The sequence below is a fragment of the Mustela putorius genome, unplaced genomic scaffold (assembly GCF_011764305.1).
Source record: "Mustela putorius furo isolate JIRA1106 unplaced genomic scaffold, ASM1176430v1.1 tig00000580_pilon_pilon_pilon, whole genome shotgun sequence".
Classification (NCBI taxonomy): domain Eukaryota; kingdom Metazoa; phylum Chordata; class Mammalia; order Carnivora; family Mustelidae; genus Mustela; species Mustela putorius.
Genome location: NW_025421423.1, coordinates 2,891,449 through 2,915,588, shown reverse-complemented (window position 1 = coordinate 2,915,588; position 24,140 = coordinate 2,891,449). Strand labels below are relative to the sequence as shown.

At 44.9% G+C, this 24,140-nt stretch overlaps 1 protein-coding gene across 1 annotated transcript in view; it reads right to left on the bottom strand.

The window, feature by feature from the left end:
- The window catches only part of LOC123392466 (stimulated by retinoic acid gene 6 protein-like), a 48,749-nt gene that overhangs the window by 9,842 nt on the left and 14,767 nt on the right, over positions 1-24,140 (bottom strand). Inside the window, exons 4-10 of the mRNA XM_045081604.1 lie at positions 22,496-22,626; positions 16,959-17,079; positions 15,987-16,032; positions 13,197-13,325; positions 12,041-12,111; positions 10,553-10,664; positions 5,011-5,164 (exon numbers count right to left, since the gene is read on the bottom strand). Of these exons, the coding sequence (XP_044937539.1) occupies positions 5,011-5,164; positions 10,553-10,664; positions 12,041-12,111; positions 13,197-13,325; positions 15,987-16,032; positions 16,959-17,079; positions 22,496-22,626 (764 nt within the window). The remainder of the gene's footprint in view (positions 1-5,010; positions 5,165-10,552; positions 10,665-12,040; positions 12,112-13,196; positions 13,326-15,986; positions 16,033-16,958; positions 17,080-22,495; positions 22,627-24,140) is intronic.

The window sequence follows — 24,140 nt, the reverse complement described above, 5'->3', positions numbered from 1 at the left end:
AAACAAATATATAAAAACCAACTGTATTTCTAGGCACTGGCAATGAACAAAATGAAAATATGTTTGCATTAGTATCAAAAAGAATAAAACACTTAAGAATAAACAGAAGAAGTATGCAACCTGTACCCTGGAAACTACAAAAGACTATTGAAAGAAATTAAAGAAGATTTTGATCCATGGAAAGACATGCCGTGTTCCTATACAGGAGGTTCTCTGCTAACATGGCAACACTCCCTGAACCGATCTAAAGACTCAATCTAATCCTCAAAATTCCAATGCCAATTTTGCATAAATCGACAAGCTAATCTTAAAATTCATATGAAAATGAAGAGACCTAGAATAGGCAATATAATCTTGAAAAGGAATAAGAAAATTTCAGGACTCCCATTTCTTGATTTTAAACTTACTACAAAGCTACAGTAATGAGGACAGTGTGGTACTGCCATGAGGATAAATAGATCAGTGTGATAACCTGAGAATCCAGAAGTAAATCCTCACCATCAGCACACTTTCAACACGGATAAAAAAGACAATTCAATGGGGGAAAGAATATGTTTTTCCACAAACGGCACCGGGGTAACTGATATTCACATGGAAACCAACAAACAAAGTGAGAACCTTACCTCACAGCGTATACAAAAATTAACTTAAAAGGGGATGATAGGTTTAAATGTAAAAGCTAAAATTGTACAAGTCTCTAAAGGAAATAGGAGAATAAATCTTTGTGACCTCAAGTTAGGCAATGTTTTCTTAGATGCACACATGTGATGAAAGAAAAATGACTATGCTGAACTCCATCAAAATTAAAACCATCTGTGTTTCAAAGGACACTGTCAAAAAAGAGAAAAAGCAACCCACAGACTGAGAGAAAAATTCTTGCAAATTGTATCTCTTTTAAGGGATTTATGTGTAACATAAAAGAATTCTTACAGCTCAGTGATAATTTAGAAATAGGCAAAGAATCTCCATGGAGATAAACAGAAGACGTACAAATGGCCAACCTCCTCCAGTCCCACCCCAGTCAACATCCTTAGACATCAGAGAAATCAAAACCACAATAAGATGCCATTTCACACTTCCTAGATTGCTCTTATTAAAAAACAAAAAACATATCAACATGTGTTGGTGAAGATAGAGAGAAACTGGATCCCTGATACATCGCTGGTGGTAATATACAGTGAGGCAGGTGCTTCTGAAAATAAACTGGCAATTCCTTGAAAGGTTAAACATAGTTACCATAGGATCCAGAATTCCACTCCTAGGTATATATCCAAGACATATGAAAATCTTGGAGATGAATGTTCACAGAAATATTGCTCATAATAGCCATAAAGTTGAAACAACCCAGATTTTCATCAACCAATGATTGGATCAACACAATGTGATATATTCATACAACAGAATAAACTCAGGCAATAAAAAATAATGAAGTTTGGTTGCATGCCATGACATAGATGAACTTTGTAAACATTTGCTACGTGAGAGAGGCCAGTCAAAAAAGACCATTGTAGGGGCTCCTGGGTGGCTCAGTGGGTTAAAGCCTCTGCCTTCGGCTCAGGTCATGATCTCAGGGTCCTGGGATCGAGCCCCATGTCGGGCTCTCTGCTCAGTGGGAAGCCTGCTTCCTCCTCTCTCTCTCTGCCTGCCTCTCTGCCTACTTGTGATCTCTGTCTGTCAAATAAATAAATAAAATAAAATTTTAAAAGACCGTTGTATTCTGGGATTCCATTTATATAAGAAGTCCAGAAGAGCCAAATCCACAGAGCCAGAAAACAGTGGTAACTTAGGACTGGGAATGTTGAGGGGAAATGAGAAGAGATTGCAAATGATTATGATTTCTTTTTAAGGTGATGAAAACGTTCCACATTTGATTGTGGTGATTGGTCACACAACAGTGATGGCTGAGAATATACTAAAACCACTAAACTGTACTTTAAGTGGATGGATTGTGAGGTGTGTGAGTTATATCTTTGGAAAGATCTATAAAGAACTCCTCAAACTCAACACACACAAAACAGATAATCATGTCAAAAAATGGGCAGAAAACATGAGAAGACCCTTATCCAAGGAAGACATACAAATGGCTAACAGACACCTAAGAAAAAATGTTCATCATCATTAACCATCAGTTAATGATGCAATTTGCAATGTGTTGCAAAACCACATTGAGATACCACCTTACACCAGTTAGAATGGCCAAAATTAACTAGACAGTAAACAATAAGTGTTGGAGAGGATGTGGAGAAAGGGGAACTCTCTTACACTGGTTGGTGGGAATGCAAGTTGGTGCAGCCACTTTGGAGAACAGTGTGGAGATTCCTCAAGAAATTAAAAATAGAGCTTCCCTATGACCCTGCAATTGCACTCCTGGATATTTACCCCAAAGATACAAATGTAGTGAAAAGAAGGGCCATCTGTACCCCAATGTTCATAGCAAAAATGGCCACAGTTGCCAGACTGTGGAAAGAACCAAGATGCCCTTCAACAGACAAATGGATAAAGAAGATGTGGTCTTCTTTATATACAATGGAGTATTATGCCTCCATCAGAAAGGATGAATACCCAACTTTTGTATCAAGATGGCCGGGACTGGGAGAGATTATGCTGAGTGAAATAAGTCAAGCAGAGAGAGCCAACTGTCATATGGTTTCACTCACTTGTGGAGCAGAAGGAGTATCACGGAGGACATGGGGAAATCGGAGAGGGAGGCAAACCATGAGGGACTGTGGACTCTGAGAAACAAACTGAGGGTTTTAGAGCGGAGGGGGTTGGGAGGTTGGATGAGCATGGTGGTGGGTATTATGGAGGGCAAGTTCTGCATGGAGCACTGGGTGTGGTGCATAAACAATGAATTTTGGAACACTGAAAAGAAATAAAATAAAATAAAATGAAAAAAAAAAAGAAGGAAAAAGAAAGCTGATTTCCATTTCTTCCAAGTTTTAAATATGTTTCTGTCCCAGCATCACCAGGATTAGGCAAGGGCTATATCCCAAACCTCAACCATCACAAAGGATGCAGGTAAACCCCCATAAATCTCACCCCCAGGGGCACAGAGAGCCTTGAAGGAAAGGATGGGAGGCGTCTGGCCATGAGCAGAGCGAGTGCAGACTTACTCCAGCCAGCAGCGAGAGTATGGCTGACGGCACACTATTCATTTAATGTTTATCATCCCAAAGATGAATGTTTATCTTCAAAGATGAAACCTAAAAGTCTCTCTCGGCCAGGGGACAGCGGTGTTAAAGCCGAAAAAGATCAAGATGGAGTGAAAATTTTATGTTTTGACTCTCAAAGTATCTAAACATGAGAGAAATACGTGGAAGAGGAGGTAAAACACAAGTGAATATGGTGATATATGTACTCCGGGTTCACCCAGAGTGAGTAACCGAGGTTGGCATTACAAACTTTCCCAGAGGAGGGGGGGAAATGTAAACTTTCAAAACTATGACTTAAAATCAGTATGACTGAACTTAATGATTAGACCAGGCTTGCTGAGCTTGGTACTCAAGACTCCTCAGCCTGAGCATGACACTACATTAAAGATGAGTGGGAATGTTCAAGGGCAACAGTGAAGTATGTTGGTTTGGAAGGGGTGGTACCCCACTGCTCCCGTGAAAGTAACTTTCCATGCCACGTGTATGAAAGAGAATTTCCCTCAAATAATTCACAGGAGATCTGTTTCCTTCTGGATGCCGTACTCTAGCAGATTATGTGTCTTAAGTAAAAATATCATTTGCAACACCTGTTTCACAACTTTAGGAACATTTGGTAATTTATGACCATTAAATGTCGATGCTACTGAGGTTTTTGGAAACCACTTCCCACCCTGTTCCAAGCCCCTATTTAAAGATGAGGAAGCTGGGGCGCCTGGGTGGCTCAGTGGGTTAAGCCTCTGCCTTCGGCTCAGGTCATGATCCCAGAGTCCTGGGATCGAGCCCCGCATTGGGCTCTCTGCTTAGCAGGGAGCCTACTTCTTCCTCTCTCTCTCTCTTTCTGCCTGCCTCTTTGCCTACTTGTGATCTCTGTCTGTCAAATAAATAAATAAAATCTTTAAAGATGAGGAAGCTGAAGACAAGAGAATGTCGTTTTCAAAGACAGCTGGTATCTTAAGGTGAAGTGACTGCTATGGACAGACTCATATGTCAAGACCCTAACCCCAGCATGATGGCAGGTCGAGTTGTGGCTTTGGGGATTAGTGTCATTATAAGAAGAGAAAGGAGAGAGCTGGCTTCCTCTCCCTACTCTCCAGCACTGAGGATACAAAATCAGGAAGCAGGCTCTCATCAGACACCAGACCTGCTGGCACCTTGAACTCCTCAGGCTCCAGAACTGGGGAATGAGTAAGTGTTTGTTGTTTCTACTACCCAGTCTACAGCAATTTGTCACAGCAGTCCGCACAAACCAGAAACTACATATGAACAGCAGAAATAAAATTTCCATATAACCCTAACGAAAAGCCATGACTTGTGTTTTATTTTTTCCAAAGTGAAAAAGAGATGATGATTTAATTGTTCCCACTGGCATCAAAACAAAATGGGCTATTTAAAATGAGAAAACTTGTGCTCGTTTCGGCAGCACATATACTAAAATGAGAAAACTCTATGGGGCACCTGGGTGGCTCAGTGGGTTAAGCCTCTGCCTTTGGCTCAGGCAGCTCTCTGCTCAGCAGGGAGCCTGCTTCCCTCCCCTCTCTGCCTGGCTCTCTGCCTTCTTGTGATCTCTGTCCACCAAATAAATAAATAAAATCTTGAAAATGAGAAAATTCTCAGGGCATGTTTAATTCAGCCCCAAACAGATTTTAACAGAATGGCCCGGATCCCAACCCCACTGGCCTTCCAGTCACCCAGGGAGGCATAGACCAGTCGTAACCCACTTGTCTCCCAAACCAGGCACCTCATGCAGATAATAGCAATGCTACAACTATAATTATCCCAGGGGTGCACCTGCTGCGAGTTCCAAGTCCTTCTCCCAGTTTCCCACACTTTCCCAACAAAGGAGGTGTGGTGGTTTTACCTTCGGAGACGCTCATCAGCTCTTTCACTTGCAGACTGACTGGGGTCAGGGTCCCCGTCTGGTTCACGGAGGCGATGTAGCTCTCCAGCTCCCCCTCAAACACATCCAGCTCATCTCTCACGTACACGAACATGCAGAACTCAATGACAATGAACTGGTACAAACAGCAAACATTTCAATGTCACACCCAAGTCCAGCCTAGTAAGTGAATAACATATAGCCCTCTCTTTGGTTTTGAGGTCAAAACAAGCTCAAAACTCATCTGAAATAGATTCTGGACAGTGGCTATCCAACATGAGCAGGACTGTGACTTCTTTGAGGACTTCTTTGGAGTCAGCCCAAACTATTTTCACCTGATAGCACACAAGACTAGGTCCCACAAGGGCTCAAGGAACTCTTCAAACATTGATTACATCCAAGTGAAATGAATGCCTACCTGTAACTAAGGAGTGACCTTGGGGACAATTCCATCTGTATCTCTCACCACTCACTGTCCTTCTGGTGTCTTGGTGGTAACCATGTTAGAGAAGCTGCTGGTTCCTATACACAGGTCACATGTGCTCACTCCCATCATCTTGTCATCATGGTTCCATGGCTCCATGCCTACCATCATACCAAAGCTTCTAGAGTTCCTACTACCATTTTACTTCATCAACCAGATTTTATTTGTCTTTGAATGTGCTGCTCCAAATGTTACCATCTTCAGGCAGTGTCTCAATCTAGGATAATTCACTCAGCTTTCAGAGCACTTTCACCTTTTTTCTCTCTTTACATGGCAAGTACTTCAGACCACATCATATCCCCTTCTCTTAGACCATGGGCCTCTCCTAGGCCAAGACTTATGAATCCGCTGTCTTCTCTCTTCCATGACCCCAGGGCTTGATCCCAGGACCCTGAGATCATGACCTGAGCCAAAGGCAGAGGCTTTAATCCACTGAGCCACCCAGGTGCCCCATAGAGTTTTCTCGTTTTAAATAGCCTTCCATCTTAGCATGGTGCTTGGCATTCAGTAGATAGCCACCAAAGACTTAAGGAATACAGTAACTTCAAGTTAGTTATTCACATTGAGAACTCCAGTTGTCCATTAAAATCCATTCTCCCCTTTGGGCACAAAGCTGGACTACCTTTCCCAGCCTCCCTTGAGTTAGATGTGGCCACCATGACATGGTTCTTGCCCCGGAAGAGGAATGGAAGGAATGTGTGCCAGTCCACACAGGTCTTTGAAAACCTTCCACATGCATTTCTCCATGAACCTCCCCCTTCTGCTGACTGGATGCAGATGGTGAGGGTTCTTGGAGATAATGAGGAACATGACAGAAGAATCTGGGTTATGGAGTAACATGCAGAGGACCACTGCCCTCCAGACCTGAACCCCACCCACTCAGCATTGTTACATGGGCAAAAATATATATAGTGTTAAGTCACTGAAATTCAGAGGTTTATGTGGTACTTCAGCATTATCTAATACATTCATTTAAAATTCAATCACAGGATTAATATATATATAGGTATCAACCAGAAGACAATTTGGTCTTGCCATTTCTATCTCTCCAGGTTGACCCCACTTTTGACTCAGACATTTTACCTCAGGTAACTATGACCACATGAAATGTTTTGACCCTGTGCTTAATAAAATATTAAAATCCAAAATTATGCCAACATTTAAATTTTTTGGTTGTTGAGAAAGCAAACTTAAATAATACACCTAAGCTGAAACATGATTATCACCCATACCCCATAGTTAACACTAGGGTTCACTCCTGGTGTCGCACATTCTATGGATTTCAACAAACTTTTGATGACATGTATCTACCATAATAGTATCATACAAAGTATTTCCACTGCCTCAAAAGTCTTTTGTGTTCTGCCTATTCATCCCTCCCTCTTCCCAACACGTGGAACCCACTGGTCTTTTACTGTCTCCATAATTTTGCCTTCCAAAATTCATACATTGTGTGTATGAATCATACATTGCGTGACATTTTCAAATTGGCATCTTTCACTTACTAATAAGCATCTAATAAGTTTCTTCCATGACTTTTCATGACTTGATAAGTCATTTCACTTTATTGCTGAATTGAATCCCATTGTCTGGATATTCCAAAAACTATTTATCCATTCACCTACTGAAAGGTTCTTGGTCACTTTCATATTTTAGCAATCATGTATCAGGCTGCTATAAACATCCATGTGTAGGGTTTTGTGTGGACATTAAGTTTTTAGTGCATGTGGGTAAATACCAAGGAAGTGATTGCTGGATCACATGGTAAGAGTTCGTGTAGTTTATCAGAACTCACCAAAATATCTTGCAAAGTGGCCATACCATTTTTATTTCCACCAGTAATGAATGAGATTCCTGTTGCTCCACACCCTTATCTGTATTTGATGTTGTCAGTATCTTGAATTTTTGCCATTCTAATAGGTGTGTAGTGGTATCTCATTGTTGTTTCAATTTGCATTTTCCTGAGGACATATCCTGTAGAGCATGTTTTCAAACACTTATTTGCCATCTGTCTATCTTCTCTGGGAGGTGACTATTAAGGTTTTGGTCCATTTTCTATCATGGTTATTTATTTTCTTCTTATTGAATTTTAAGTACTCTCTATATATTTTGAATAACAGACTTTCTCAGATGTGTCTTTTGCAAATATTTTCTCCCAATGTGGCTTGTCTTTTTGCTTTCTGGACAAGGTCTTTTGCAGAGTAAAAATGTTTTTATTTTAGTGAAGCCCACCTTATCAGCCTTCCATGGACTGTGTCTTTGGTGTCATATCTAAAAAATCATCACCATTTCAATGTAGAGAACAAACTGATGGTTACCAGAGGGGAGATGGGTGGAAGGATGGGCGAAATAGTGAAGGGGAATAGGAGTGCACTTGTTGTGATGAGCACTGGGTGATATATAGAATAGTTGAATCACTATACAGTATATCTGAAATAATATGTTAACTATACTGGAATTAAAATAAAAATACAGGGTGCCTGGGTGGCTCAGTGGGTTAAAGCCTCTGCCTTCGGCTCAGGTCATGATCTCAGGGTCCTGGGATCGAGGCCCGCATCGGGCTCTCTGCTCAGCAGGGAACCTGCTTCCTCCTCTCTCTCTGCCTGCCTCTCTGCCTACTTGTGATCTGTCTGTCAAATAAATAAATAAAAATCTTTAAAATAAAAATACATACATACATAAATACATAAATTCACACTTATTCAGTCCCTCAAATAAATGCTTGATAATGCCAAAAATAATAACAATAATAAATTTCATTTCATTTAAAAAATTAAAAGTCATCATCAAACCCAAGGTCAACTAGATTTTCTCCTATTTTACCTTCTAGGAGTTCCATAGTTTTGCATTTGACGTTTAGGTCTGTGATCCATTTTAAGTTAATATTTATGAAGGTCTGTGTCTAGATTTTTTTTTTTTTTTGCATGCAGATGTCCAGTTTTTCCAGCATCATTTATTAAAAAGAAAATCTTTGGGGGCACCTGGGTGGCTCAGTGGGTTAAAGCCTCTGCCTTCAGCTCAGGTCATGATCCCAGGATCCTGGGATCGAGCCCCACATCGGGCTGTCTGCTCTGCAGGGAGCCTGCTTCCTCGTCTCTCTCTCTCTCTGCCTGCCTCTCTGCCTACTTGTGATCTGTCTGTCAAATAAATAAATAAAATCTTCAATAGAAAAAAGAAAACCTTTGCCCCATTGTATTGCCTTCGCCCTTTTGTCCAAAATAAGCTGACTAAATTTATGTTGGTCTATTTCTTAGCTCTCTATTCTGTCCACTGATTCGTTTGTCTATTCTTTTGCCAACACTGCAGTGTCATGATTAGCGCGGCTTTGCAATAAGTCTTGAAATTGAATAGTGTCAGTCCTTCAGCTTTCTTCTTCTCCTTTAAAATTGTGTTGACTATTATGAGTCTTTTGCCTCTCCCTGAAAACCTCAGAACCACTTTGTCAATGTACACAACCTAACTCCCTGGGATTCTGATTGAGATTGCAACTGAATTCCAGTATAGATCAATCCTGATATATATAGACCAATTTGAGAAGTACTGATACCTTGACAATATTAAGTCTTTCCAAACATGAATATAGAATATATCTCCATGTATTTATTTGATTCCTTTCAACATAGGTTTGTAGTTTTCCTCATATAGATCTTGTACATATTTTTATTAGATTTACATGTAAGTATTTCTCTTAGGGGGATGCTAATGTAAATGATATTGTATTTTTTTAAAAGATTTTATTTATTTATTTGACAGAGATCACAAGTGGGCAGAGAGGCAGGTGGCGGGTATGGGGAGCAGGCTCCCTGCTGAGCAGAGAGCCCTATGTGGGGCTCGATCCCAGGACCCTGAGATCACAACCTGAGCCAAAGGCAGAGGCTTAACCCACTGAGCCACCCAGGCACCCTGATACTGTATTTTTAATTTCAAATTCCCCTTGTCCGATGCTGATATATAAAAGAGCAAATGACTTTTGTATGTTAACCTTGTACCCTGCAACCTTGCTATAACTACTTACTAGTTCCAGAATTGGGCTCTTTTTTTTTTTTTTTAAGACTTTAAGTAATCTCTGCATCCAGTGTGGGGCTCAAACTTAAAACCCCAAGATCAAATGTCACCTGCTCTACTGACTGAGCCGGGCAGGTGCTCCTTTAGGAGTTTTTTTGTTTGATTCTTTTAGATTTTCTACAAACAAAATCATGTCATCTGTGAACAAAGATATTTTAACTTCTTCCTTCCCAATCAGTATAGCTTTTATTTCCTTTTCTTGTCTTATTACTTAGCTAGGATTTCCTAAGTTAATGTTGGGCAGTGAGGGGGAACAGTCTTGCCTTCTTCCTGATCTTGGTGGGAAGGCTTCTAACTTCTCACCATGAGGTACGATGTTAGCTGTAGGTTTGTTGATATTCTTTATCATATTGCAAAAGATCCCCTCTATGACTAGGTGGCTGAAAAATTTTCTCATGAACTGGTATTGGATTTTGTTAAATGCTTTTTCTGCATCCATTAATATGATCATGTGGTTTTTCTTCTTTCAGTTACTGATATGATTGATTACATTAATTTTGCTATTGTACCTTTTCATATCTGAGGTAAATCCCACTTTGTTGTGGTGTATAGTTCTTTCCAGACATTGCTAGATTTTATTTGCTCCATTCCATTGTGGTTCTCCTACCCACCTGTCTGTCTCCAATTTTAGGGGCAATGGTTTGCACCATGACTTCTCTTTCCTCATGCATTTAAGAAGAACTATTGATTTTTCAGTTTGTTCAGGTTTTTACTTGTTGTTAGGATAGAGTGGCATCTTGCAGACTCTTTACACAGAATTGATCACCAGAAGCCTCCATAAATTATTCAATTATATTTATTAGTAATATTGGCCATGTGGGTGAAAGTATCCTTGGAGTAAAAATGGTAGGGGTCAAAATATTGTTCTTCTTTGATTTACAGAGATTCAGTTTTGACCTAGCTTTTAAAGAATATCCCCTGCCCTAACCCCACCCCATTTATGAAACAGAAAAGGATTTGTTCAGATCTACTTACAAGGTACAGGCATATGAAAGCCAACACAGTGGTTCCAATCATTCTGCTTGGGAACTGAAAGCAGGGATCCCACTCATAGATTCTGGTTTGGAACCAGGACTTTTTAGTCTCCCTGTGAATGAATAACAAGGAAAGAGAGGCTGTGGTTGATAGCAAATGCCCGATCCTTCTGAAAATAAACTTATTGCCGCTGCTTCATCTTGGAATGCAGGGAAGAGAAAAAACACTGACAGATCCCAGTTTTCATTCTCCCCTCATTCTTAAGAACAAAGACTGTTTTACTCAATACAGCAATTCAGCAGACTAAAGGGCTATGGCTTCTGACTCTTACAGCTAAGACTGGAAGACCAAGCAAGGGCTGATCTGATGTGACCACAGTGTGGCATGGCATTTTGGGGAAGGTGCTGAGTTAGAATTGACACAGCTGGGAGGGACCCCACTGCCTTTCCTTCTTTTCTCCTGCCTGGCGTCTGAAATGCAGACATGGTGGCTGGTCCAAGCTGGAGCCCGACCAGCATCTACCTTGGACGTGGACAGCCTTCATGATGACAATCACTAAGAATGGCAGCCAAAAGACAGGTGATCAGCAAACTTCCATGGTGGGCAGTGTGGGGTCAGTATGAACTGCCTGCCTGCAGAATTCTTTTACATGAAGAAGAAAGAAATCTCCCTCTTGTGTGTCCCACTGTTGTTTTCCATTTTCTGCTACACGTGAGCAAATGTAGTTCTAACCAAAGTATGAGCCTTGCCATTGTATGACCTTGGACTAGCCACATCCCTTCTCCGGGGCACATCCCCTTGTATATGGTGGCTGTGGCAGGGATAGGTCACTGAAGACCAGGTGCTTTTGCTTGGCCATGAGCTATGTCTTCTTATATTAGTAGGAGCACAGCAGGCTTTCTCTGGGAACCTGCTCCCTCCCATCAGTCCTAGTGGTTAAGTGAGCCTGAACAACATCCTAGTTCCAATGGTGAATGTGTGACCAGCTTAACAATCCATTTACTCTAATTGCCTAGCCACAGGGATTGGTTTTGGAAAGACGTGTAGTCCCATGTGATCCAATGAATCACAATGGGAGTTTGGTTTGAATTATTAGAAAGGAAAATTTCTTTTTCCTATGAGGTTAAACCAAGAGGGTATAAGCTTAGAGATGCTGGGGGCCACCACTGGGAGGAAACCCTCCTCACTACAAGGCTAACATAGATCAAAGCAGAGCTAAGAGAAAATGAGGGAACTTTCCCTGGTTCTTTTATCAATGAAGCCACCGGATCAATGGCCATCTGAGCTGACCGCCTCTACACTTTCAGTTATGGGAGGCCATACGCTTCCTTCTTCTCTTAAATCTAGTTTGAGTTGAGTTTCTGCCATTAGCCGACAAGAGTCCTGACTACTCTGTGCCCTTCCAGGCATCTCAGGGGCTGCCACAACCGCAGGGCTCTTCCACACTGGTGGACATGGAGGGGTGAATGGGGGTACACCATGGCTTACTGCAGGGGGGGCTTCCTCAGGAGACGTTTGACATGTTCCGCCTGGTGAACTTCCAGAAACGGCTTTTCTTCCTGTGAGAAAAGAGACAGATGTATGCTGGGGCTCAAAAATCCTCGTGACAGGCTCTTGTCACAGAGGCCAGGAATTTGGGTCAAGTTGTTCTTCTGGATGGAGCGCAGTGGTTAAGAGAGAGCCTCAGCAACCAAGCTCTCTGGCTGTGGTTCCCGCTCTGCTCCAGACCAGCAACATGACCTCGGGCGATGCAACCCACCTCCCCGGGTCCGAGTTTCCTCACACAGAACTGGAGCAGAAAGAATAGTGCCTCCTGGGTATTTTTTTTAAAGATTTTATTTATTTATTTGACAGACAGAGATCACAAGTAGGCAGAGAGGCAAGCAGAGAGAGGGGGGAAGTAGGCTCCCCGCTGAGCAGAGAGCTCAATGTGAGGCTTGATCCCAGGACCCTGAGATCATGACCTGAGCTGAAGGCAGAGGCTTTAACCCACTAAGCCACCCAGGCGCCTTCTCCTGGGTATTTACCCCAAAGATACAAATGCAGTGATCCAAAGAGGCACATGCACCCCAATGTTTATAGCAGCAATGTCCACAATAGCCAAACTATGGAAAGAACCTAGATGTCCATCAACAGATGAATGGATAAAGATGTGGTGTATATATATACAATGGAATACTATGCAGCCATCAAAAGAAACAAAATCTTGCCATTTACAATGAGGTGGATGGACCTAGAGGGTATTATGCTAAGCAAGATAAGTCAGAAAAAGACAATTATCATATGATCTCCCACCCAAAGGCAGGGTGGGGGGCCATGCAGGGAAGGGAGGGAAAAATGAAACAAGATGGGATCGGGAGGGAGACAAACCATAAGAGGCTCTTAATCTCACAAAACAAACTTAGGGTTGCTGGGGACTGGGTGGGGAGGGATAGGGTGGCTGGGTGATGGACATTGGGGCATTCGGGAGGGTATGTGCTATGGTGAGTGCTATGAGTTGTGTAAGCCTGATGCAAATAATACAGTGTATGTTAATTAAAAAAAAAAAGAAAGAAAGAAAAGAAAAGAACAGCGCCTCCCTCCCGGGGTGGTTGTGCAGACCAGACCCACGGGGACACACAGGGGACTCCTACTCGGTACTCACCGTCTGCAGCTCCCAGCCCAGGTGCACCCTCAGAGATTTGACAAACATGTGCAGGAAGCGGCCCATCAGGAAGGCCAGGCACAGCAGCGAGGGCCAGTAGAACAGGACCGTCTCGAACCTCCCCAAAAACTGCAACCAAAACAGAGCAAGGTGCGGGCTATCGCTGGGCTAGGGCCAGGCCACCGGTGAGGCTGTGGCCGGGGATCTGCCTGTCCCGGCCGCACCCACCAAGGCCACTCTCTCAGAGCTGGGCATCCAGGGGTCCATTTCTGCTCCCCTAGCTCCCCACTGTGGCACCTGCCGTGGCCCACAGCCCAGCAGCACTGGGTATGAGTCCCAATATTCCCATTTTATTTTATACGAAGGGCTTTCATGGCTTCTTCTGTTCAGGAATTAAATATTGCTTTCAGAACATACAACAGTGGGGGAGAGAAAGAGGGGTGAAGAGGAGAAGTAGGGAGGAGAGGACAGGAGAGGAGAAAAGAGGGAGAGAGTAGAGAGAGAAGGAAGAACAGAAAGAGAAGGAAGAAAAGGAAGGAATGGAAGGAGGGGAGGAGGGGAGGAGGGGAGGGGGGGAAGGCACAAAGGAAGAAGGAAGGAAGGTGGGAGGGGGGACGGGGAGGCAGGAAGGCCCCGTAACTGCCATCATGCTGACAGCAACACAAGTTCCCAAGTACGGATCTCTCAAGATGGTTCATGGTTTATCTGTGATTTTAGTTTCATTTTAATCACACACACACACACACACAGTCAATTTTTTTCACTGCTTCAGGACAAGAAATATTGTGACTTATCTTTCACAATTTAGAGGTTGGTTTTGTGGAATTTTTAAAAAAGATTTATCTAGGGTGCCTGGGTGGCTCAGTGGGTTAAGTGGCTGCCTTCGGCTCAGGTCATGATCTCAGGGTCCTGGGATCGAGTCCCGCATCGGGCTCTCTGCTCGGCAGGGAGCCTGCTTCCTCCTCTCTCTCTCTCTGCCTGCCTCTCTGCCTACTTGTGATCTCTCTCTGTCAAATAAATAAATAAAATCTTAAAAAAAAAAAAGATTTATCTATTTATTTCAGACACAAAGGGAGTGTGAGTGTGTGAGCAGGGGGAGGGGCAGAGGGAGAGGGAGAAGGAGAGAATCCCAACCAGACTCCCTTGCCCAGTACAGAGCTGGACACAGGGCTCCATCCCACGACCTTAAGATCATGACCCAAGCTGAAATCAAGAGCTGGCAGTTCAGCGGTCGGAGCCACCCAAGCGTCCCAGTTTTCTGTGTTTCCAGAGCACTTGCTCCCACAGGGAGCTGGGTTTTGATGTCGTGCTGTTCAGGTGGACGGAAGCATGCTGAGATGTGGGGGCTCTTGTCTCCCCTTCCTCCTCCTCTCTAATGTCTGTTCCCTGCTTACACATCAGACCTCACCGCTGCCGATATTCCCGTGTCTTCCCTCTGCATCCAGCCTTACATCTCTATCATAAACTGAAATTATACCAAATACATAGGTCTGTATACATCATAATCAGCTCCCCACATGCTCACAAATTATTTGCATACGTCACTCCTAATGCTGCATCACAGTGCATTATTTACATGAACCAACTTGAAAGCTTCTCGTAATTTTTGACTTTTTAGACTCTTCCAATGTCTCATTTTCATATATAATGTTTCCATGAATACATCTCAGAACATGAGACGAAATCTTTATTATTACCTTAGCCTGGATTCCAGGCCCATGATTTTTAACCCCTAAGTCCCATTAGCCCCTGAGCCTCATTTTCTCATCAGTGAACTGGGGACGGCTCCCACAGACAGCCTTCAAAGGGCCTCGAAGCGCCTTGAACTCTGCAATCGTTCATCTGGGGGGCTGAGCCTCGAACAACACCTAGCACACAGCAGTTCTTAACATTAGTGATTCTGAGCATAGAGTTAAGACCCTGCCCTCTCCCTTAATTAACCACGAATATTTCAAATTTCAGAAGAACCTCGGAAGCCTGGAAGCTCTCCAAGATACCGGAGTAAATGCCGGGGATCTGGAATCTCCGGCACTGTGAGCAGAGTGGAGGGCATCCTTTAGGGCAGAGGTGTGCTAGAATGTTCTTAATCCCAGCACAGAGATGCAGAGGGAAAGCCCGGCCTCCAAACTCGTTTTCTAGTCCAGCTCCCCCAGACTCCCTTCTTCACACCGTCTAGTCCCCCACGGTGAGTGAAGCCCAGGAGAGACCTTGGCAAGGCTCCCATCAGCTCCAGACCCCCGTGGCCCCCTGGTGCTCTCCCCACCTGCCTAGTCACCCTTCTAGATGCAGCGTGACATCTTGCTCCTTTTCCTCACATACAAGGCCAGACAGATGAACCAGTTCCCTCCAGTTCCAACCTGGCATGGTCAACCCAGAGGGTTCATCCAGTCCAACTTCCCATTTTCCAGACAGAGAAAGTGAGGCTACATGAAGGAATTGAAAGAAATAAGCTTTGGAGTCAGCCAGACCTGGTCTCAACTCTCGAATCTGCTATTTCTGAAGAGTTACTTAATACACTTGGCCTCCGTTTCCTCACCTGTGAAATGGGACTGCTGAGAGGCTCCTCACCTCGAGGGGCTTCTGTGAACATGAACCCTGAGGACTCTGTGAATGAGCGCCTTGATGAGCGTAAGATGTACAAATGGAAGCACCATGAATGGTTCCAGCTCTCCTTCCGTTCACACGGGTAACTGAAGGCCAGAGAGTGGCAGGGGCTTGTCCAATGTCACACAGCAAACTGGTCACAGGGACAGGACTGAATACTCTAAACTTAGCTCAGCAGGGACTCACCTGTCCGTGGGGACACTCTGTGATGTAAAGGACGGTGACAGCAAACCTACAGGACACAAACAGGTTTGGGGTACTGTGGCTGCCCCCTGTATAGCCTGCGGGAAGAAGCCCAGATTCCATCAGCCTAGAACTCCCTCTCCTTCCCCTCCTCCTTGGGAGAGCTGGTGCTCAGGCCTCTGTGTCCCTCCCTCCCAGATCAGCCACCCTGCTTATGCTCAAGTACGGGCACCAAATTCATCTCACGTGCGCTCAGATCGACACAATTCTGGTCTGCATCTGTGGGGTTGATAATCCATGAAGGATGGACTTGTATATCCCACCGGATCAAGTCGGGGACGGTAGTCCACAGGGGTAACAGCACGGTGCAGACCAAGAGGCCAGAACACATGGTCCACAGGGACTGGCCTGTTCTTCCGCGTGTTCCTGGGCTCCAAGCAGGGATATGATAGGGTGTTTGCCAAGGGAGTAAGCGGGTGGGTGAAGGGGCACAGGAACCCAGTGTGAGCGGTGGTGTGTGCTGGAGACTGTGCAGGATGGAGAGATAGGGGAGGCCTGCCCTCAGTGCCCTGAACGTCAAGCTGAAGTGCACGGACTTTCTGCTGCGCTCCCAGGGGAGACAGGACAGCACAGAGAAGAAGCATCCAAATGAGACTCCTACATGCGCCCCACCAGGACTCTGGGCAGTTTCCAGAAATGAAGTCGGCTCCATCGCTGACTTCGGGGAACATTCTGATCACAAGTGGCTCGTGAGGCAGAAAGCACAGTGGACCGACCTTCCGCAGCCTGACGTGCAGCCCCACACACAGGCCCCAGTGGGACTGCGACCAGTCACCCAACCTGCCCATCTTGAGCCTCAGGTCTGGGCAAAGAGGCCCTCCATAGGGAGCTCCCAAGTTACCCCCAGCCCTTTGTCCAGAGGTCAGCCACGGCCGAAGCAGTCACAGGAAGGCAGGTAGGCGGCGTCCGTCTTACCAGATCAGAGAGTAGCTGAAGCCGAGGACGGAGCTGAGCAGCTGGAACTCCGACGAGAGGCAGGCGAAGAAGGGGAAGTGGGACAGGCCGACTTCCATGCCTCCGATCAGCAGCACAAAGGCTGGGAGAGACAGAGCAAGAGATGCCGTGTGAGTCCTCTTCTCACGGGCTCGGCGTGTCCCATGGAAGCGATGGGGCTTTATAGGGACTTTGGGTCGCAGGCCTCAGGACCCAAGGAGATGAGAGGACAAGCCCCAGCTCCGCAAGGAGGAATGCGGGAATGTCTTTCCCTCTTGCAAATGACCCTTCCTGGGACCTCTTCTATGCCAGGCACTGGCTACATATTGAGATAGAGAAGACCTGGCCCCTGCTTTTGGCCAGCTCACAGCGTGAGGTACAGACAGGCCACATAAAGGGACAAACAGAAACGACCAAGAGTAAAGCACCGGGAGTGGACCATGGCAACACAAAGCGAGGTGATGTGTGTGCACAAAGCCTCGTGTAACCACCCTGTCCTAGATGAGGTGATGATGATATTCATTCTGCCACTGACTAGCTCTTAGAGGGTTTAACAGGGTCCAGGAAAATCTAATCATGCAAGATGACCTTTACGAAGTATCTGCTTTAAGCCGGGTCCAGAGCCAGGCACTAAGGCTATAGGAGGAATAACTAGCTTCTTTCTTTGAGATGCTTGCTGTCTAGTAGAGAAGACAGGGAGGAAGGTAAGTGGTGTGTTAACAGAGGCACAGTCAATCTGCTGTGGGGATAAGAAGTGGAAGCCACTGACTTCACCTGGCGTCCTGATCAGGGAAGGCTTCCTGGAGGTGGTGACATTTAGCCTGGCCAGGAAATACAAGCAGGCGTTTGTAAGATGGAGAGGAGAAGGGAAGGAAGGGAATTCCTCACTCAGAGAACGGGAAGGAGATGGCCGGTTGGGGCTGGTCAGTATTTACGTGCATGTGAGGGGTGGGTGGTCAGCAGGACAGGACCATATATGAGGAAGAATTTGGGGGAGGAAAGAAGCCCCAAGAGCATAATTTTGCAATCTTTGCAATCAGACAGGGCAACTAAGACGGCAAAACCAAACCCGGAGAAAACATCTACCAGAAATCTAGGTCTCGAGGCCCTTTGGTCTCGACATCTGAATACGTGGAAGCAGAGGAAGGCAATGGGATGTCTGAAGGCCCGAGAATAGAACGGCCCCCCTCTGCCAGCAGACACAAGACGCCGGAGCTGAAATCCCAGCTGAAAGCCGACCAGGTGACAAAGGCTGCAAATCACGGGTGAGAAAAACCCGTTGGCCTTGACCTCACTCTGCAGACTATCTCAGGCCGCTCCCACGACACAGCCCCCATGGAGGTGGCCTGCAGACCCCTAAGACTCTAAAGCGAGAGGGAGAGGAACGTTAGGAGCTGGGAAACCGTGGGCCCAGATGCCAGCGGAGGGAAGAAGCTGACTGGGGAAGGTGACTCGGGGTATTAGTAGGATACAGCTCTATGATCACTTTGTGACAACAAAAGAGAGGGAGCTCGAGCCACGAAGCAGGAAATGATGTTTTGACCCAGCCAGCTGCTCCACAGCACTGGTCTTTAGGGACCTGCAAATCCAGACGGCAATTAGATGCTACCTCACGCATGCTGAGATGCTGTCATTGTTTTAAAGATAGAAAATACCATTGGGGAGGGTGTGGAGAGATTGGAGCCCCCACATGCTGTAGATCCATGGACGAGAGCAGAGTCCGGACACAGATCCCTGCGTATGTGGCTGATTGATGCTGACAAAGGGCCAAAGGCAATTTTGTGGGCAAAGAATGGGTTTTTGAAATACATGGTATAGAAAAAAAAATGGATAACCAAAAGCAAAAAAGCAAAAACAATAACAAAAACAAAACCCTTCAGTCCTTACCTCATACTATACACAAAACATTAACAAAATGTATCATAGACCTAAGTGCAAAATATCATGATTATAAAGGTTCCAGAAAAAACACAGGAGAAAATCTAAATGACCTTATATTAGACAAAGATTTCTTCTATGACACCATTAGCATGATCCATAAAAGAAAATGAATAAATTAGATTTCATCAAAATTTTAAGTCAGCTTTTCAAAAGAAAGTGTTGGTAGAATGAAAACAAAAGCCACAGACTGGGAGCAAATGCAATCCAGACATTTGATAAAGGACTTACACACAGAACGAGATCTAGAACTATTAAAACTCAATAGGAAGGAAACAAAACCCCTCACTTTTGTAAATAAGGAAAGCGATCCGGACCCTTTACCAAAGAAGCTATAGGGTTAGCAAATAGGCACATGAAAATATGCGCAACGTCCTCAGTCATCATGAAAATGCAAATTAAAACCACAATAAGACAGCAGTACATGCTTCTTGGAATGACTAAAATTAAAAAGACTTTGCTTATTCATTTGTTTTATAGATTCTACATATGAATAAAGTCATACAGTATTTGTCTTTCTCAGTCTGACTTACTTCACTGTACCCTCTAGGTCCATTATGTTGTTGCAAATGGCAAGACTTCATCCTTTTTATGGCTGAATAATATTCGTGTGTGTGTGTGTGTGTGTGTGTATCACAACTGCTTTATCCATTTATGGATGGGCACCTAGGTTGCTTCTATATCTTGGCTACTGTAACTAATGCTGCAATGAACACAGGGTGCTTCTATCTTTTCAGCTTAGTGTTTTCATTTTCTTTGGGTAAATGCGCAGTAGTGGAATTACTGGATCATATAGTAATCCTATTTTTAATATTTTAGGACTCTCCCAACTATTTTCCACAGTGGCTGTACCAATTTACATTCCCACCAACAGTCCATGAAGGTTCATTTTTCTCCACATCCTCGCCAACACTTGTTATTTCTTAAATAAGCAAACAAACAAAAAGCAGAATCAGATCTATATTTACAGAGAACAAACTGATGGTTGCCAGAGAGGGGGTGCAAAATGGATGAAGGGGACTCAGAGGTTGCCGGTTATGGAAGGAAAAGGCCACAGGAATAAAAGGCACAGCATGGGGCATATAGCCAATGACATTATAATAGCGTTGTATAATGACAGATGGGAGCTACATTTGCGGTGAGCAGAGCATAACATACCGAGATGTTGAATCACTATGTTGGACACCTGAAACTAATGTAATTAAATTAAAAAAAAATTTTTTTGAGTAAGACAGTGCATGCATGAGTGGGGGTGGCAGAGAGGGGTAGAGGAGGGAGAGAGAGAATCTTTTTTTTTTTTAGATTTATTTATTATCTGAAAGTGTGGTGGGGAAAGGGGAAGGGTAGAGAGAATCTTTTTTTTTTTTAAGACTTCATTTATTTATATTTGTCAAAGAGAGAGACAGAGATAGCGAGAGAGAGCACAAACCCAGGGAGTGGCCAGCAGAAGGAGATGCAGGCTCCCCTCTGAGCCAGGAGCCCGATGCCGGACTCAATCCCAGGACACTGGGATCATGATCTGAGCCAAAGGCAGACACTTAACTGACTGAGCCACCCAGGCAACCCTGGAGAGAGACAATCTTAATCAGTGTGGAGCCAGGCATGGGGCTTGATCTCACAATCCTGAGATCATGACCTGAGCCAAAATCAAGAGTGACACGCTTAGCTGACTGAACCACCTAAGGGCCCCAAAGATTATGTTTAAAAGAGACTGACTCCTTGAAACAAACTGAGGGTTTCAGAAGGCAGAAGGTGGGGGGATGGGGTAGCCGGGTGACGGGTATTAAGGACGGCACGCGACGTAATGAGCACTGGGTGCTATACACAACTAATGAATCACTGAACATTACATCAAACACTACTGATGTACTAGATGTTGGTGAGCTGAACATAAAAAATTTTAAAAATAGAATAAAGGGCACCTGGGTGGCTCAGTGGGTTAAAGCTTCTGCCTTCAGCTCAGGTCATGATCCCAGGGTCCTTGGATAGAGCCCCGAATCAGGCTCTCTGCTCAGCAGGGAGTCTGCTTCCTCCTCTCTCTCTCCCTGCCTTTCTGCCTACTTGTGATCCCTGCCTGTCAAATAAATAAATAAATAATCTTAAAAAAAAAATATAAAAGCTGAGAAAGAAGGAGAAAAAATAAAAAGAGACTGACAACAATATAAATTAAAAAATAGAAAGACTGACTACGTGTTGCCAAGGATACAGAGAAAGCAGAAGTCTCGCATGCTGATGGTTGTAATCGAAATGGAACAATCACTTTGGAAAACGGTTTGATGATTTCCTTAAAAAGTGTGATCTTCTACATGAAGACCCAGCCATTCCACTCAAAGGTACAAATCCAGGGAAAACGGAAGCAGAGGTACACAAAGATTTGTGCACAAATGTTCCTAGTGGCTTTATTTGCAAGAGCTAAAGACACAAATAAATCAAATGTCCATCAATGGGGATGCCCCTGGGTTTACAAGGTTTCCAACTTTGGGTTTCCGTTGAGGTCAAGGTCTCAGGGTCATGGAGTTGAGCCCCACTCAATCAGCACAGAGTCTGCTTAAGACTCTCCCTCCATCTCCTTCCCCGTCTCCTCCCCAACCCCACCCCGGGAACTCTCGCTCTCTCTCTCTCTCTCTGTCTCTGTCATGAACAAATAAATCTCATTAAAAAGAAAAAAAAAGGGGGAATGGGCACACACAAAATCTGTTTTCTCAATATAGTGTAACACCACCTGGCAATAAGAAAGAATGAATTTCTGGCACAGGTTAAAGGTATATGAATCTCAAAATAGCTATGCTGTGTGAAAGAAGATACACCAAAAATAAAAAGTACATCCTGTATAATTCCATTTATATAAAATTCTGGAAAAAGATCAGTGATGAGGGCGGTGATGGAATAGGATGGGAAGGAGAGATGACAAAAGGTGACAAGGAAGTTTATGGGGTTCGTTGTCTTGATTGTGGTCCAGATTTCATGGATGTCAACATTTGTCAGAACTTATCAGATTGTACACATCAAAGAGGTGTCTGGTGGCATATCATTTCAGTGTTATTTGCATTTCCCTAAAGACTAATGAGAAGCTGACAGGCATTTGCTCATACAGGCCTGGAGGCCCTGAGAGAGAACCCAGCTGGGCAGAGAGGTTTGGAGCCATTGTACTGGGATGGCCTATTCTGTAAATTAGGGTCCATCCTTCAGGGAGAACAAGAGAACATGGGGAATAAAGAGGCCTCAGACCAATGGCCAAAGAAATAAGCATTGTTCTGTGAGGAGGAATGCCAGGGCTTGTTGATATCAAGAAGGCAGCATGCCTAGGACTCAGGACTGAAATTTCAAGGTTAGGTGATGGTGAACCCACTTTTTAAACCTTTATTCTCTATCTGAAGGAACTCTGACTCTCCCTGGAAGAAAGCCCCACAAAAAAGCTTTGAGACCTGGCAGATGACGCGTCTTCCTTGGGGAGGTTACAAGCAGGGAGGAACAATGATGGCTCATCACGTTTATCCCGATCCCTGGGAACCCTGGCATGTGCTCTCTGAAAGCAAGACATGCCACGGCAAAATTCCCGGCCAGTATGCGGCAGCCCTTACCTTGGGCCCACTGTGGGATCTGCAAGGGCTGGTAGCCTTCTGAGAACAAGAACATAACCTTATTGGCTGTGGCCCCAAAGGCGATTCCATAGGACCATCGGTTACTAAAGGTGCCCACGAAGTCCAGAGGTCTGTGAAGGAGGGAAAGAGCTTGTGAGGCCAAACCACGGCTCCGTCCAACAGTTCACCTCCAAATTACCAATCCCACCCTGAGGAGGGATTATTGGGTGGTGAATTTTTCATTTCAACTGACTTTTTTCTGAGACCCTCAGGGCCAGTTCTTGGGGATAAATGGGGATTCAGGGTACCGAAGTGAGGAAGACCAAAATCTTTGCCCTTGAAGAGCTCCAAGTCCTGGGGAGGAGGATGGGGGAAGGGACACAAGCAATTAGTTATTAGGACACTAATAACCACGAGAACAAACAAAATAGGACGAGTTTCATCTATGAGAGACACGCGCAGTGTGACTCAAGAGACCAAAGCAAGGACTATGTGCTCGACAGGCCTGGGGGAGCCTGCCCTGTGCCCGGCTGCTAGGAGACCCCCAACATCCCTGGAGAGGTCTGGGTAGCATGGGCCACGCAGGTTCCACGCAAGAATACCTTCCCAGCCACAGCCGAATGGACCAGCGGTGACCACCTGACCCTGGGTGGGCCAGTCAGACGCCTGGTCTTGGATTTTGGGCTTCTGACCCTGAAGACATGGGCCAGTCAGCTGTTAAAATTCTGTTCTGGAAAGCTATGCCACATTGGGATCAGAGCGGGTGCTAGAGGCAAATGGAGGTTTTAGGGAAGGAAGGATCCTAAATCAGAGGATAAAAGCAGACAGCAGAGAGGACAATAATAAAATGGTGCTGAGGGGCTCTCGTGACGCAGGGAGGCAAGAAGAGAATTAGTCTCCCAGAGATGACCATCCCAGGAGACTAGCAGCCATGAGGCTGGCCTTGCCAGATTCTGTGAAATCTCTGTAACTTTATAAAAATCCTTTATTTCCCTTCGACAAAAACAAGCTTTATAGGATGTCTGTTTCTTCTAACCAAAATAGCTCTGTCCAGATCAAAGTAAGCAACCGCATCTGGAAAAAAGAGAGGACTTTCCCATCAAAGGGCCATCTGAAGCAAGTTTTGATGAAAACACTGGGAGTGATGCGTGGAGGCAGGGACCTGGGGCCAGGGTCTGGATCTCACCTCCTGCCCCTTTAGTCTTGCTCATCCTGCCCTTCAAGGCTCAGCTCAAGGAGCACCTCTTCTGGAAAGCACCCCACCACTATCACCCAGACCCCTCTCAGCAGGCCCACCTAGGTGCTGCCTTGCCTGTGTCCCCTTAGCCCTAAGGGCATGCCCGTGTTTCACACACTACTGCTTGTCTAGAAAACTATATGCTCCAAGGGGTGGGCACCTAATACAAGCTCTTGTGGGAGTGGGTGCTCAGCGCATGTTCACCAACACCCGTTCTGTGGACGGGAACTGAATTCAGTCCGTCCCACCTGTGGTACCTCAGAGATATGTGAGACTGTTTCCAGATCCTTCAGACAGATGGCAGCCCCCGCTCTACTTATGGCAGCGACACCGTGGGCGGCAAATGAAGAACTGCTTGGCAAACTGGCGTGCCACGCACAAGTGAGGGGCTTCTGATGCGTGAAGACA